Consider the following 15055-nt stretch of genomic DNA (forward strand, 5'->3'; position numbering starts at 1 on the left):
TGTCTGTGCTAATGTAATTTTGTTAAGACTGGACTGGTAACTGTAACTTTAATCTATTCTTCAGGAGGTGATAAAAAGATGGAAGGAGAGGCTGCATATTGCTTAAGTTTGGCGTATCATTTTGCTGGAGAAGAAAAGACAGCATTATCAGTAAGTTTATTTTAAAGTTGCTTTAATTTTCCCAATGCCTTTCACTGCCTCCTTGGCATCTTAGGAGTTTTGTATAGCAGAAAAGGTGTGGAGAGGCTTGCCTCACAGACCTTTTATAACTGTATCTAGTTCTGCAGACAGACATCCAAGTGGCTTAAGCAACTTTGGTTCCAGTGAGTTCCAGAACAAAGTTTAGGTTTCCAGGCGTGGTTCTGTAGAAATAATATAAATTGACAACTCAAGTTACATGTGACTAGTTTTTCTCTCCTGTATTCTTACACACATAAAATAATTGTACCTAGTTTAATTTAGCTATGATTTTATTAAAAACAACCCCCCCCCACACACACAAAAAACAATTTTTGAAAGTAGTTTGATACAGCACATTTGTGAGCAACAATTAAAACTGTCAATCCACAAGTAGAGCTTTTCATAATATGTAGGAGAAATATGAATTACTTTTGGTGTGAAAAGCTGTAGTGCTGATGTAATCTCTTCTGTTGATGCATGACTTCAAATTCCTGTTCACGTTTCCCTTGAGCCTCCCATACACGATAATTCAAATAGTGAGCATTCTGCATGTGACAACTCTGGAAGGAGGGTTCTTGTAGTTCATCTTAGGTCAGTGGGTGAAGAAAGATAAGCATCAACTTGATTTGTTCGTGCCAGTCATCAGAGAGGTCTCAGTTTTCAATGACCCACTGAAAGATGTGGGAAAATGTATTTGTCTGAATGTTTTATCCATGATTATTGCAATTAATCAGCTGGACAATTTCTTTTTTTTGTTTGTTCCTTTAACTGTGCAGTGACTCGATATTTTATAAATGAGCATGTTTTATAGAGAGCTTTGTTGTTGTTGTTGTATTTCTTTCTCAGAAGGAGACCAGGAGAAGTAATAGAGTGAATGGAGTGTGAGTTTAAGGATTGCTTACTTGGCTTCTGCTGTGTAGGGTGGGTTCTAGATTTCTCTTGAAATATGCCCTTACATGCTTTTAATGATTGTGATATGATTTTTCCAAAAGTTTTTGACCATCTTTATATATAATTCTTCAAAGCTGATAGCCTTTTCTTCTAAATCAAATGAATTCTGGAAAGTAGAATGTTTATGTTGTAGATAACAAATTTCTACTTAAAGAAGCCAGAGGATCTGCTCTCACATCACTTTCAGTCCGAGTCTGTAGCTGAACATGAAAATATCTCAGAATGAGAAGTCTGCATAAAGTTTTATGAAATTATATCTAAGGGTTGTAACAGCAATAAAAGAGAGGATATTTGATCCCAAGAAATACAGTATGAAAGATTAGGATAGAGTTGTTTTTGTGCTGAGTTTCATCTGCGTTGTTTTTTGACCAACAAGTATGAAGGTATTTTTACCTGATCAACTATTCTTGTTAAGTTTCTGAGAGTCAGAATAAGTTGCGTGGATGATGAAGAGCAGTAAGACAAATAAATAGGCTAAACAAAGCCATCATGCACATTTGATCTCTTCTTCGCAGTATAAATTCATTAATGAACAAGACTGTACAGCCCCTGTGCTATAAAAGGGATCAAAATACCCTTGAAAGTATCAAAAATATTAGATGCCCTGGCATTGTTTCCTCAGGGTCCTTTTTCCCTAAATTTTATAGCTACTCCTTTCCCAACATTGCTCCCCCATGGCCCCTGCCAAAAAGTTACAGTAATCACTTGGAAGTTCCATTTCTTTTCTTTTTTTCTTTTTTTTTTTTACATACAGAATTTATTTATATATTTATTTTAAGGAATATTATGGAACCTTGAATTTTGTAATGTACTACTGTTAATTTAAAGTGTATACATAAAAGATTGTGCCTATTGTTTTTAGCCTTACAAAAACTGTTAACAGGTATTGAAAGCAATATGCGCTTTAATTAAAAGAGAGAGAAATTCTCTAGAGTACAAAACATAAATAGATAAATTTTATTAGAGTATACAATGGTATTTTACCTGTAATGAAAATATCAATATTTTGCAATATAAATAAGGATTTCTAAAATAGCGACATTTCCAATAATCTTACATAAGAAACCAATAAAGTACTTTCATTCAGAAAATATGTTGTACATTATGGGACTAAGAAAAAGGGGTAACATTTTAGTTCCTTTTGTGCTTAGCAGTGATCAATATAGACAGCAGTAAAATATCAGTGGTTGACAGTACTGTTGAGCACAAGTTGTCTTCACCCTCCAATTAGAAATCATTGCCTAAAATTTACCCTTCTGTTCTCAGTTTAATGGTCTCTGTATCCAAGGGGAGCTCAGATGCTTACAGAGATGAAATCATTGCATCCTGCTCCCAGAGGACTACTGGTTATCATTACACATAACATGCAGACAATACTGCTAGGAGCCAGTTTGCCTCATGGTAATATGTAGTTCATCACCAGCTTCTGTAGCATGCTAAAGAGGTCTTGCCACACAGCTTGGGACTACTCGGGTGTAGACTCAGGGGTCTCAGCAGTTATTTCCCTGCTTTGCATCAGTTTTCATCTTCTTTATCCTTTTGTGCTGTGGTCCACCTCAGGCAGTCTCCTTCTAGGGGAATCTGAAAGGAGCAGCTGTTACAGATACCATTTCCTCCAATTGTTGCCACTTGGTTCCTTTTGCTGTTCCGCGTGCTGCTCCCTCCCCCAACACACACACACATAGCATGCATATAAACTTGTTTCATTCATGTCTTCTTCCAGAGTGGAGAAGCATATGTTCAAAATGTTCATTATCTGATGCAGTAATTAAAGGTTGAAATGATTAAGCTGCAGCCTATTACATAAAAAATATGCAGTCACTTTGTATTGAATGGGCTATTTTTGTTGGAGAAAGGTTGTTTGTTTGTTTTTTTTATTTGGTGTATAATCTAACATAATTTTGATTTGGGGTATAATCTGTACAAATTGATTTAATTTTATTTGATATATTTGATTGATTTCAGTGGGCCTACTCAGATGTAAAAACATAAATATGTGGAAGTTTAAAAGCCTAAGAACTAATTATGTTCAATATCAGTGGGCTATGTTCCTAATGGTTTTTATATCATCTGTTTTTTTATATCATCACCAAGACTATTGGATTTTCCCCCAAATATGACACAAAATATTAAAAGTACTCATACTATAGATTTTATCTGAAGCATTATAGATTTCGTCAGGGAAAGTTCTGCACCTAGACTAACTTTAAAGTGAAAGTTAGTGTTTGTTTTTCTTTATGCTTAAATAACAAGCGAAGTATTAAGTGAAACACGTTTGTGTCATTTGAAATCTTACATAAGATATTGAAATCTAATGATATGGGATTTATATACATTTATATATACACTAGACTCTAAAGAATGCTTTAAAGTGTTGGGCGTCAAGGATTTTTTCTCTTTCAATTAGTCGCATCTCAAATTATCAGGAAGATTCCAGTTCTCATACGTTTCTGAGCATTTGTTTATTTCAAAGTGTTCTTTCATTTTTGGTATTGAATCCTGCATATGTGTATCCTTTTAGATATGTTACATATTCAAATAATAGAGATGGTGTTCTTGAGCACTGAGACTCACGCCAAAATAATGTGGTAATTTACGACATAATGTCACGTGCATCAATTGTCAGAATTATGGTATACAAGCCACAGGCATAAAATTATCAAGAAAATTTATGAACTTATAAAGGCATCTTCACATTCAAAATGACCCTATTAAAGTAATCAGAGGTGATTTATGACCATAAAGTTAATTTCTGAAAAAGTCTGTATCAAAACAACTGAAAATTTTGTTTTAATTCATGCAAGTAGAGAGAGTGTAAGTAAATATATCTGGGATGCAGATATTCTAAAGTGATTGTACATAGTATATTTTATCTAATTGCATCTGTTATATTTAATTATATAGATAATGCCCATATGTCTCTATGAATTTGCACATCAAGGAGGATCTTAGCAAGTAAAAGAACTCAAAAAGGTAGACTGCATGTTATCCTCTTTTCTCCCATGCATTGTAAAAGGTGGCTGAGAATAGTGAGCATCATTCCTTTGAGGTTTGCTTGCTATTCTAGTGCATTGCTAGGAGGCTGAACTTCAAGACATTTTTCTGCAGATGGTGTCTGGATAGAAAACTGAGTTTAGATTTAAGCGTTCACTTTTTTCACTACAGAAAGAAACACTTAAATGGAGGCTCAGAAAAAATGTCAAAAGATAGTATTGAATAGAAATTATTTCAAACTTCCTCTTTTTCATCAGCCAGATTGTCCTTTATCCATTTATAGTGGATATTTAGCCATTACTGATGAAGTATAACCTTCTCAGCCTAGCAAATGGGGTCACATGCTTGAAAAGGCATTTAGCATACAAGTTTAAGAAAAGCTGTCGACATTCCTAGAGGCCTTGCTTTTATTGAAGCAGTTTTTGAATTGTTATTAAAACTATACTCGTCTATAAATTCTGTATTTTTCATATCTAAGGAATAAAAGACCAGACAAAAATCTGAGTCAGCCTTGAAGGTAAGCACTTCTGACTGATCTTTACTCTGATAGTGGATTATGTACAGAGAAAGATTTTCTTCTTGAGGGTCTGGAATTAGTGAGCTAGTTTTGCAACTGATTAAATTTCTTGCTTCTGAGAGGTTCCACTGCTGCTAGGCATTGATGAAGATAGGATGGAAAAAAAAAAAAAAGGAACAATTGGTACTGGTGGTGAACTTTGCCCTGACAAAATACACTGACTCAAATACTGAGGGAAGTAAGAAATTAGGAATTATCTGAGTTGAGAATCCTAAAGAAGAGCTGAAACTTCAGGGAAGAAGTGAATGTCTGATCATTCAATCAATTTTTTGTTGTTAATTTAGCACTTAATTCTTAAAGTGAAAAGTTCATTTTATTATTTGGATATGAAAGTTAGCCGTCTCTTAGTGAAGGATGAATACCTTCTGTTGGTTTAATTTGGATAATCGTTTTCCTATTTGATCCAGTTTCTTGAAAACCTGATTAAAAATAGGGGAAAAAATACCGAGTAGTTCTGAGATGTAATAACTTCGTTTTCCTTCAGTACTTTTCTGTATACCACACAAATTCACACCTTGGTGATATGGTGTCCACTACAATTGCATTGGAACATGGTATTATTTTCCTTTTGAGCCTGCAGTTCAAATTATGTTTTGCTTGGTTAATGGCATCAGGATAGCTCCCCTCAGTAAATTAGAGATTTGTCAAGATAAATGTACCACAATAATACACTTTCTGAGAAAGCAGTCTTAAATGCAGTGTTGCTGCAGAATTACAGTAGTCAAATTACACAAAAATCATAGAGTTTGAGGAGCAAGAAAACATGAAATATGTAAAACAAGCAAAACTATTAGTTCATGCATTACAAGCCAATCAGAAGATTGTCAGATTATTAGCATGTCTTGCCACAGCAACAGTGAAAGTAAATGCAATATTGACTTATTGTTATCAGCCTTCCTCTTCATGGGGTCTCATGTTCTGTAAGACTACCAAAGGCTACCAAAACGCAATAGAAGTGTGGGTTTTCATCTCAGCTGCTACGATTTCAAATATGATCATATATACACCCCAAAAGAGCAAGAAGATAGTGAGCTGCAGATGTGACCGTACATTCCATTAAATAAACCTATAAGACCTTTTCTAAATTTTAGGACTATGTGACCACTGGTGTTTTCAGGAATCTGAATATGAGTTTAAAACCCCACTTCTTGGGGCTATGTGAGGAGGACATTGTTCGATTTGTGTGTTTTTATTTCCAAAATGGTATGAAAGTTGCTGGTTTTATGTGTATTTCTAAGGTAGCATTGTTTAAAATATACATATTAAACATCCTGAATTTAGAAGTTGAGACATTTGCCAAACTTAGAACTCTATTTTTTTGTACGATTTTGACCCAGGACATCTATTATGAGATGAAGATTTTTTTAATTAACTTACACACATGTGCACCTGTGTCCAAGCATGTGTGCATACACTGTGTGAGTTAGCAGAAAAACTGGAGGGGGCTGGTGTGCGACATTAATGAGAATATTAGTGTCGAAGCAAGTAAATAGTAATCATAGATATTATCCTAAGATCAAGAGAACTATTCATAATACTCCAATCATTTCCATAACGTTGTAGCTAGCTATTATGTCTGAACTCAAAAGAAGCAAAATGTCACTTACTGGAGGTTTGCTTAGCTCTGACATGCTGAGCATGCTCAAACATTGAGGACAAAACTATAAAATCTCCTCAAACTGCTCTGCAAGGGAATAATATCTTTACATTAATTTTTCACCAAGGCATTGAAGGCAGAGCAGTTGGCAGTCATGGCGGATAAGTGGAGCCTTTGCTCTACCCCTACCTCTTTGGCATAGCTAACGGGATGGAACAGTACTCTGTGCTGGATGTGGCCAGTGGAGATAGCTCTTCCTTTTGCTTTCCCAGGCAAGGTAGGAGCCAAATTGTGCCCACAACTATGCAGTGTCTGTTTTATGAGATATAGGGTTACAATTAGTCTATTTACCCTGGTTGAGTTTTTTTTCCTAAAACTCTAACTGCTGCTTTCCATGACTTAAAATACAGGATTAAGGCAGATATTTTCTACTTAAAATGTTAAAACTTTTTTTCTACATTATCTAATAAAGTAAATAAATAAATGATGATATACAAGTTTCCATCTGTTTCATTCCCACAGGCTAGAGAAAGAAAAGACAAAGCAGTACAATTGTACTTTATAGAGATGTTATAGAGGTTATTTACTTCATCGACTTTAGACTATACTGGATTTCTAGCTTAGGTGTGTTAAACTTAAGAACCTAAATGCTGCATATAATTGAGGGAAAAAGATAGTTACAACACATCTAAGTGCTGTATATGATCTGAGAAACAATAGTGTGAAAGATCTTAAGAACTGTCAGTAGTATGTTGATTAGAGAATTTACACGTATTATAACTAGAGCTGCAGTAAATGGCTGAAAAACTCTTTCTGAAAAAGAAATTTTTCATTCTATTAGATAATTTACTTAGAGAAGTCAGGCCTTTTATATGTTTTGAGAAATGGAGCATTGGCACCCACACTGTACAAACTTGGGAATTTCAGTTCTTAAATACAAATACATTCATCATCTGAGAGGCTTTATTTTCCTTTGTATAGTTTAGTTCAAATGAACAGGCTTTTAAAAATTCTATAAAGTAAGGCTTTTTAAATTAAATTGGTTTCTCACGTTGGTATAGTTCAAGCTACAGCAAGTTACTTATTAAGTGCATTTTTAAATTTCAATACGGTTATTCCTGTTGACTTCAACAAGATGACTGATATTCAGGTGTAAGCAAATGCTTAACATCTTTGCTTGATCAGAACCATTGATGGCTAGGTTGGAGAAGAGGAGGTCTCAATTCAGTCATCTGATTTTGAAGAATTTCAGACTTACCCTTTGATAGATAAATAACCTGAGATGTTAAAACACTGAAGTGTGCCACTTTAAAACCTAAAGCTTGCAGCTTTGTTGCTAGAAGCAATTTGCTTTGCTGTTTTGCTTTCAGCTTATGTATTATTTCAGAGCTGATCAAAAGAATTGGTAGCAAAGTGTGAAATAAATTGTACTTCTAAATAAATCGATTTAACATTCCTTGGTGCTTTAAGTGATTTTAGTAATATTAATATTTAAAATATTTCTGTCTGAAATCTTTTTATGACTACATATAGCAATAATGGCCACCATTTCATTCTGCTCTTTTTCATATTAGAATATTACACAGTAAACATTGTAAAAATACTATCTTTTAGCACTGAAATGGATGCAAAAGATTTCAAGTGACTATTTGCATGTAAATGACTCAAGTTTTATTCAGTCAATAAAAACAGTCTATTAATTCTTTTACTACATTTCTCACATGGGTTAAAATTTAAAGAATATGAGGTTTTCAGCTGAATGAGAACTTTTGCATGACTTCTATATACATATGCAGAAAAAAAAATTAGCTGACTTACATATTTTGCATACCTTCCTAGTTTCTCTAATATTTTTCCATTGTGCTATGCAAATCTAAGGGTTTGTATGTTTGCTTTTATCTAGGAAAACTTTTTGCAATTAAAAATATTAATTCACGAATGGACTAGATATTAATAAGCATGAAGGAGGATATTTATAGGTACTTTGTCTAAGAAGTAATGAGCATTGAAGCATGCACATGCATACAGTACGGTTATTAAGGTCTTAGGAGGCTACAGCAATCTGACAGCCAGGTGCATTCATGTAGGCACAGCAGCATGATAAAAGCAGTCCAGACATCTGGATCACAGTTCTGCTAATACAAAAACATTTCTGAACAATTCATATAGTTGCACTTACCCAAATATCCAGTCTTGTCCACCCCTTTCTCATTTCTTTCTCCGCTTCTGCCTTTGTCTTTTATGTGCTTGCAGAATCTCATTTTTCCTTTACAAGTCACCTCCATCTGCTTATGTGTCAGAGTGGCCCTCATGCCACACATCATATTGAGGAATTCTCAAGATGAAGGGCTGTATTCACATCACTACCTCTGTCTCAGCACTGTTTCATGCTTGTCACTGCTCAGCACTCAGCGCCACACTGGCTTGTTTTGTCAATAACCATTTATTTGTTGCTGGAATAGTAGCAACCATTACATCTGACCTCCCTGTTTCATCAATTATGGATAGATTATTGGATGTGAACATCTGCAAAAGCTTGCTGTTGAACTTACCTCCTGGCTGGGATTAGATAAAGTATTAAACTGTTGTTTATTATCAAGCCAAAACTCTACTGGGAAGCCAGGGAATTCCAAGACTAGCAGACTCCCATCAGCAAGTACCAAAAATTGTTTAGTATTGCCACCGTTTCCCATAAGATCGTAGCCATTTATTATTTACACTTATTACTAGTTGTTATAACATACTTGATAAAAGCTCTTGGCAGGCATAGTGTTTCCAGCTATTGTCACATCTGTCAGGATGGAAAGGATACATAAACTGTTTTTTCCTCTTATATTGCTGTTAAAGGGTAACAGATGAAGCTTCTTCACTCCAGACTGTTAAGCCATGCTTTATTTTGAAGAAATATGCCAACAATGGCTGGTTTGGAAAAACATTACATTCCAGGACTAAATAAAGATTGCAACAACCTTTACTAGAATAATGTCTCTTGCAGTAAAGGCTTCAAATTGTACAATAATAATAAATGAGAATACCTGGGTTTGAGGTTTGAGTAGGTTTTTACTCTAAAGGACATGGCTGATTTATTATTATTATTATTGTTATTATTTTAATAAAACTATGTGGTGAAGTATAGTAAATAGTAAGATGATGACTACATTCCTACAAAGTCGTAGATAAAAGGAATCAGAATTAATACCACTATAAGGGGTACAGAAGGCCAGAGTCAACAACAGTAATACAGAAGAAATAAGAAAGATGAGGACAAAAGTTAACGTTTATTCAATCGTCTGTACATTTCACGGTTTTAAAGTTTCCTGTGCAGCAAAACATAGCACTGAGGGTGAACTTCTGACCTCATGGAAGTCAACAGAAGCTTGAAATGGTTCTGTGGAAATGAAGTTTTTTAATGAGTTGCTTGTATTTACATATCATCCATTCAGAACTGAAGCAAAACATCTGTTCTCTGAATATTATGTTAAGTGTACAAACATACTTGATACAGACCTAGAACCCTAGATCTTATCCTGATAGACTGTTAAGAAATTAGTGAAACATTAACCTCCCCAGGGCTGTAATCCATCAAGCAGATATAGCCATAAGTAACTTGAGGCATGTATTGCTGTGCAACTTTGTAGAGCACCAGGGTAAATATTACACTTGATGGCCAAGTGTAATGGGAGGGAAGAGGAGTGGATAGAGCAATTAATTCTCCAGGAGCGTGTCCTCCAAGCAACACCTTAGTAATAGCTGTGTCCTAGCAAAAAGCCTACGCTATAGGGAGAAGAAGAATGCCAACTCAGGGATTACTCCCCCTTTTCTCAGCATGGCATTCAGTTTTAGTATCCCTTAACTGTGAGCATGCAGACAGTCTAGTGTACTGTTTCTGGGTGCTCTCTGCACCTGAATACATTCAGTGTTTAGCAAGGTGAGGCCTGCCATTCAGATGACGTTGGTGTATTATTTTCCTGGGATGAGCAGACTCTGCTATAATCAATACATTAAATGAACAATAAAATTTTCTTATTGCTGTTCAACCTTCCTCATACTGTTTTTTCCAAAATAAGGATACATCTGGATTTGTATTGTGAAAGTCTTTGACCTTACTCAGGATAGCCACGGGCATGTTCACCACTTGAAACGTGGCGATGAAGACTGCACTGGTATCAAAACATAATCCAATTGAGTACATTAAGGGTAAACTGATTAAAAAGCAGGAAACTTAGCTTCAGAAAACTGGGGGAAAGAAATCCAAAAAATTGTGTTAGTATTCTTTTATAAATAAAATGCCCTATAGCTCCATGTGCAATGGAAGTCTCTTGCGTAGAAAAAAAATAAAAAAAATGGCAGTTTCAGGAGGAAACCTTAGAAATATGAAGAAGAAATTAAAGCTGAAGTCGTTTTCCTGCAGACTACTTTCGTGTCTTATGGAACCTCCTTATAAGTGGGGTTCATAAAAGAAGCTGCAACTGAATGAATGTACATGTTATCTCTCTGTTGTGTAGGTACTTCAGCCTCCAAAAGCTTGGCAGATTCACTCTGTAGTGAATTCAGGATAATACAAAAGATACAGAGGGCAACTCCGGGACAGAACCTCTGATTGATTTTTCTGTTGATCTAGAGTGGATGAAGTGTCAGAATTGCAGCATGAGCTGTTTAAAAATCCTCACTGTATTTTCAAATATGCATTTTGGGGGAGCTAAGGAAAGGAGTTCATGAAACCGCAAAATGCCAAGCATACAGCTCTATTGTCTTTTATTTTCACTGGACTATATGGAAAAGATTATTTAGTGACAGTTAGGGCAATGTGTTTTTTTCTGAAAGTACGTAAGAGGTACTAAGTGGTATGAGGCCAGGAGTCTCACTCGATTGCATTGTCTGTCTACCAACACCTCTTGCTGGCTCCAGAAATATTACTGTCAGGTGCTGCTACCCAGGCTGGGCCCTGGCCTGTTATTGCAGTGCCTGTCAGAAATCATTAGCTAGTGATCTCTCTGACTAATGGTGCGGTTGATTGTCTGATTCGTGTTCAAGATCTGTAAATGAGGCAGAAGCATCTTTACTGCTCACCAGCTGTGAAATGGCTAAACACAGATTTTCAGAAATCAAAATAAATGTATTTCCAATAAAGTTTGACAACAATATCAAGTGCAAAGCTGAGAGCAGAACTATGTTTTTGCGGTTTTTAAAGTTACAGTATTATAAATCAATATCATCCCATCACATTTTTGTCAGAGTAATGTATTTTACCAAAATGATAAAATACTGGTAGGAACATTAATCTTGTGTTGACTTGGATAGACATTCTTTATTCAACATAAATTCATACCTTCGATTTTTACTCTTTCATCCATTATCCCCAGATGTACATATCAAGATTTAGCAAAGTCTACATCCCATTTTTTGAGTCCTCAGTATATGCCAATGAGGTGTGTGCTTGTATATTTATGTATATATAAAAGGGCTATAGGTGTGACAACAATGAAAAATTAAAGGTGAGATTTTGGGGAGGGGTTGGTGTATGTCCCTGGATGTCTTTAAAAGACGTTTAGATGTACAGCTTAGTGATATGGTTTAGTGGAGGACTTGTTAGTGTTAGGTCAGAGGTTGGACTCGGTGATCTTAGAGGTCTCTTCCAACCTAGATGATTCTGTGATTCTGTCTTATGCTAATGGCATAACTGCAGGAGGGTCACACTAGCATAATACTGAGATAACTGAGAAGGAAATTTAGGTTTGAGATCTGACTGATATTTTTCTTGGCAGAGGAGGCAAACGTGAAATTCACTACTTCCCAGAGAATTAGTGCAAGAGCTGTGCCACAAACAGGTTCTAGTTTGAGGATTTAAGCAGAGCTTGTTACTTTCCTTTATTTCTCTGCTATAACAAATTGTAGCCACAATAGACTTGCAAAGGAAGAGGGTTGTTTTTGTAAACAAATAGCTGCTTCTATAGTAGCTGTCCTCCTTCCAGATGCACCCATATCCAGCTTTTGGTGCTAAGCAAAACAAGAATTATTTTTGATTTTTCAATTTCCTTTTTTTTGAAGTGATAAAAATTATTCCCTCCTCTCCCCCCCCTTTGCCTGTATATGCCAAAATAATAGTGGATGGCATTTAGAAGAGTTATCTGTAACATGCAAGGCAAAGTTGAAGTCTTCATTCTGCCACTTTCCCAAATCCTGCATGAATGAGAACAAGTACTTGAAACCCAGCGTTCATTTTTGTATTTGAGTTTGATTTTCACTTTATTTTTTTAACCCATGTTTCCATTGTGGACATACAAAAGTAGGAAATTTGAGACAGTTCTTATGCTTGGCCACATAGAGCCAAAAATATAATTTGTGACCGTAATCAGTGCAGCTTTTATCATTTTTGTTACTTACCTTTTTTTTTTTTTGAAGTCAAAACATACATTATTATAATCTGTTCAACTGTATGTATACTGTGATCTTTTCCCACTGGTTTGTAGGAGCATCAAGCTCTCTTTGAAACAGTATGGAAATTTTATAACAGGGCGAGCCTAGCATCATCAGGATAAAACTATTACAACAGCTTCTTTCCTCAAAACTCTTGGTAGATTATAAATAAATAAATCTTCCCTTCAGTAACTCTAAATCTCTGCAAACTGTCTGACTTTCAGCCAGATTTGTGTAATACCCAAACCCACTCTTTAAATATATGTTAATAGTACAGATTTTTATGTAGTCCCATTCAGTATTTCTTTACACAATGTTCTATATTTTTATTTGCATTTCCTTACCAGGAGGAAAATTACCATGATGACATTTTAATGCACAATATTTACTGTGTAACACTGGAGCAGAAGCATGTTCCTTTAACAAGTAGATTCTTGTTCTGAATCAGTTTTTCCATCTTTTTTGTGTAATGACAGCTGTATTCCTAAGACCACAAATGCAGTAAAACTGCATATGCACTGTGCACATATGTGTAGGAGTTTTCAACATTAATTATTGACATTCCACCTCTTCTTTGGATGTTACTGTCCTCTGCACAGATTGGCAAGAATATATATATATATTTTCAGGACCTGTTTCTGAGCTATACTTACATCTAAATGCCGAACAACTTTTCATGGAAGCATATAAATTCCAATAGATCCAAACAGTCAGTGTTCCCAGTATTTATCCACTTGTCAGAGAACTAACAGGTGAATGGCCCAGCCATGCCCACTCTGAACTCTCTTGCCACAAGCATGTCTTTTCTTATATGGTATTCATAGGAACCCAGATAGTTGGACTGGTTGTTAATATCCCATGAAAATAAAGTGGGATATTTTCGTGTCCATTTGGTGTTTTCAGGCTGTTTACAGATTCTGGCAGAGATCATTGCATCAATTCCCCTTGATTTGCCAGCATGCAAATTCTATAATTTTTTGTTCTGAATTAAAATTAAAATTGTACTGTAAGTACAAGAGGTTTTGGGTTAAGTCCTCTAATGCTAACGTGTTAATCCACTGTTTTATCCTGCTCTACTTCTTTTTCTATCCTGGGTGCTGAAGGTGAGGCATGCACCATAGATGATGAGGCCCCTTTTCACATCCTCCGTATAAGTGGATACTGAGTGAGTATAGCCTGCAAGGCACTAGCACTAAACAGCTACCATCCACCAAGAATGTGTCCCTTTCTGTGTCCCTACCTACTACCTGAAGCTGGAGGAGTTATTTGCAATGAAGACATAAAGAGTACATTTTCTATTGTAATCTGTCCAGATTTCCTCCCTTTCATATAGATTATTTAATTATTTTTATTTCATCGTTGTTAATAATGAAATGTCAAATTTGTGTAGTAGTAGTAGTAGGCTGGGACCAAAATGGGTGTTATTCATTAATATGAATGAGTGAGTTTGCTTATTTATTTATTTACTTCTTTTTAGCAGCTGTTGCAGAGATGTAGTAAACCAACTTTTTGTTTCAGCTGCTCTGGCTATGGCTTGTGTTTTTTTTGTCAGTACTTTTTAGGTTTCATGTTATCTTTGATAGAAAAAACAGTGTAGTAGCCTAAGCCTTGGGCACCTAAGTAACCTTTCAGTGCTGGATTTTAACCACTGGAGGCCCTGTGGCCTAGTTTAATATTGTGGAGGCCAGTTTGATATAGAGGTGATTTTCAGTCCAGTATATACAATTTTTGAAACCTGATACTCTGATGGCAGGCTTTCTGATATGAGCATGGTACTACAACACTTGTTGCAGGTCCTCTGAGCTAAATGCAGAACTAAGAATGGTTTCTTGGGCACTTGCACGTTGCTTTTATCAGCCTGGATTATCAGAAGGACAGATGGCAGGCCTTCACAACTTTGTGTATGCATTCAGTTTAGGGCGAGGTCTGAACTGATATGACAAGTTCCTAATAGTAGTGCCTTCACTCTCTTTGTCATATCATTCATCGATAACTCAATTGACAATGACCTTCAAGTATAGGATGCAATGCTGATGTACATCGAACACAACGCTGATAAGAAAGTACTTGAGGGAAGATAAGTAGTCTGTTGTATATTAGTAAGTCACGTTTTTTGTAAACACAGGGTTTAATTAACTAAATATAAGAGCCTTGTCTGGCGATACACCTATGCGTAGTAAGACTTTGAAGAGCTAGGAAATCTGAGTAATGGAAACAATAGTAGAAATGGTGACATCCATAGGGTTAGTGCATGCAAGATGTCTTCTTTTGAGCCGTGCACTTTGCCAATGACAGCGAATGCAGTCTTAATAGAAAGTGCCCTATCTTTTACCTCAGCA

General features: G+C 35.7%; 1 protein-coding gene across 1 annotated transcript in view; it reads left to right on the top strand.

Annotated features, from left to right (window-relative positions):
• TTC29 (tetratricopeptide repeat domain 29) overlaps positions 1–15055 on the top strand; it is a 208528-nt gene that overhangs the window by 130784 nt on the left and 62689 nt on the right. Inside the window, 1 exon segment of the mRNA XM_080588633.1 lies at positions 65–150. Coding sequence (XP_080444759.1) covers positions 65–150 — 86 coding nt within the window.

This window comes from Anser brachyrhynchus (genome assembly GCF_964034855.1).
Source record: "Anser brachyrhynchus genome assembly, chromosome: 4".
NCBI lineage: Eukaryota > Metazoa > Chordata > Aves > Anseriformes > Anatidae > Anser > Anser brachyrhynchus.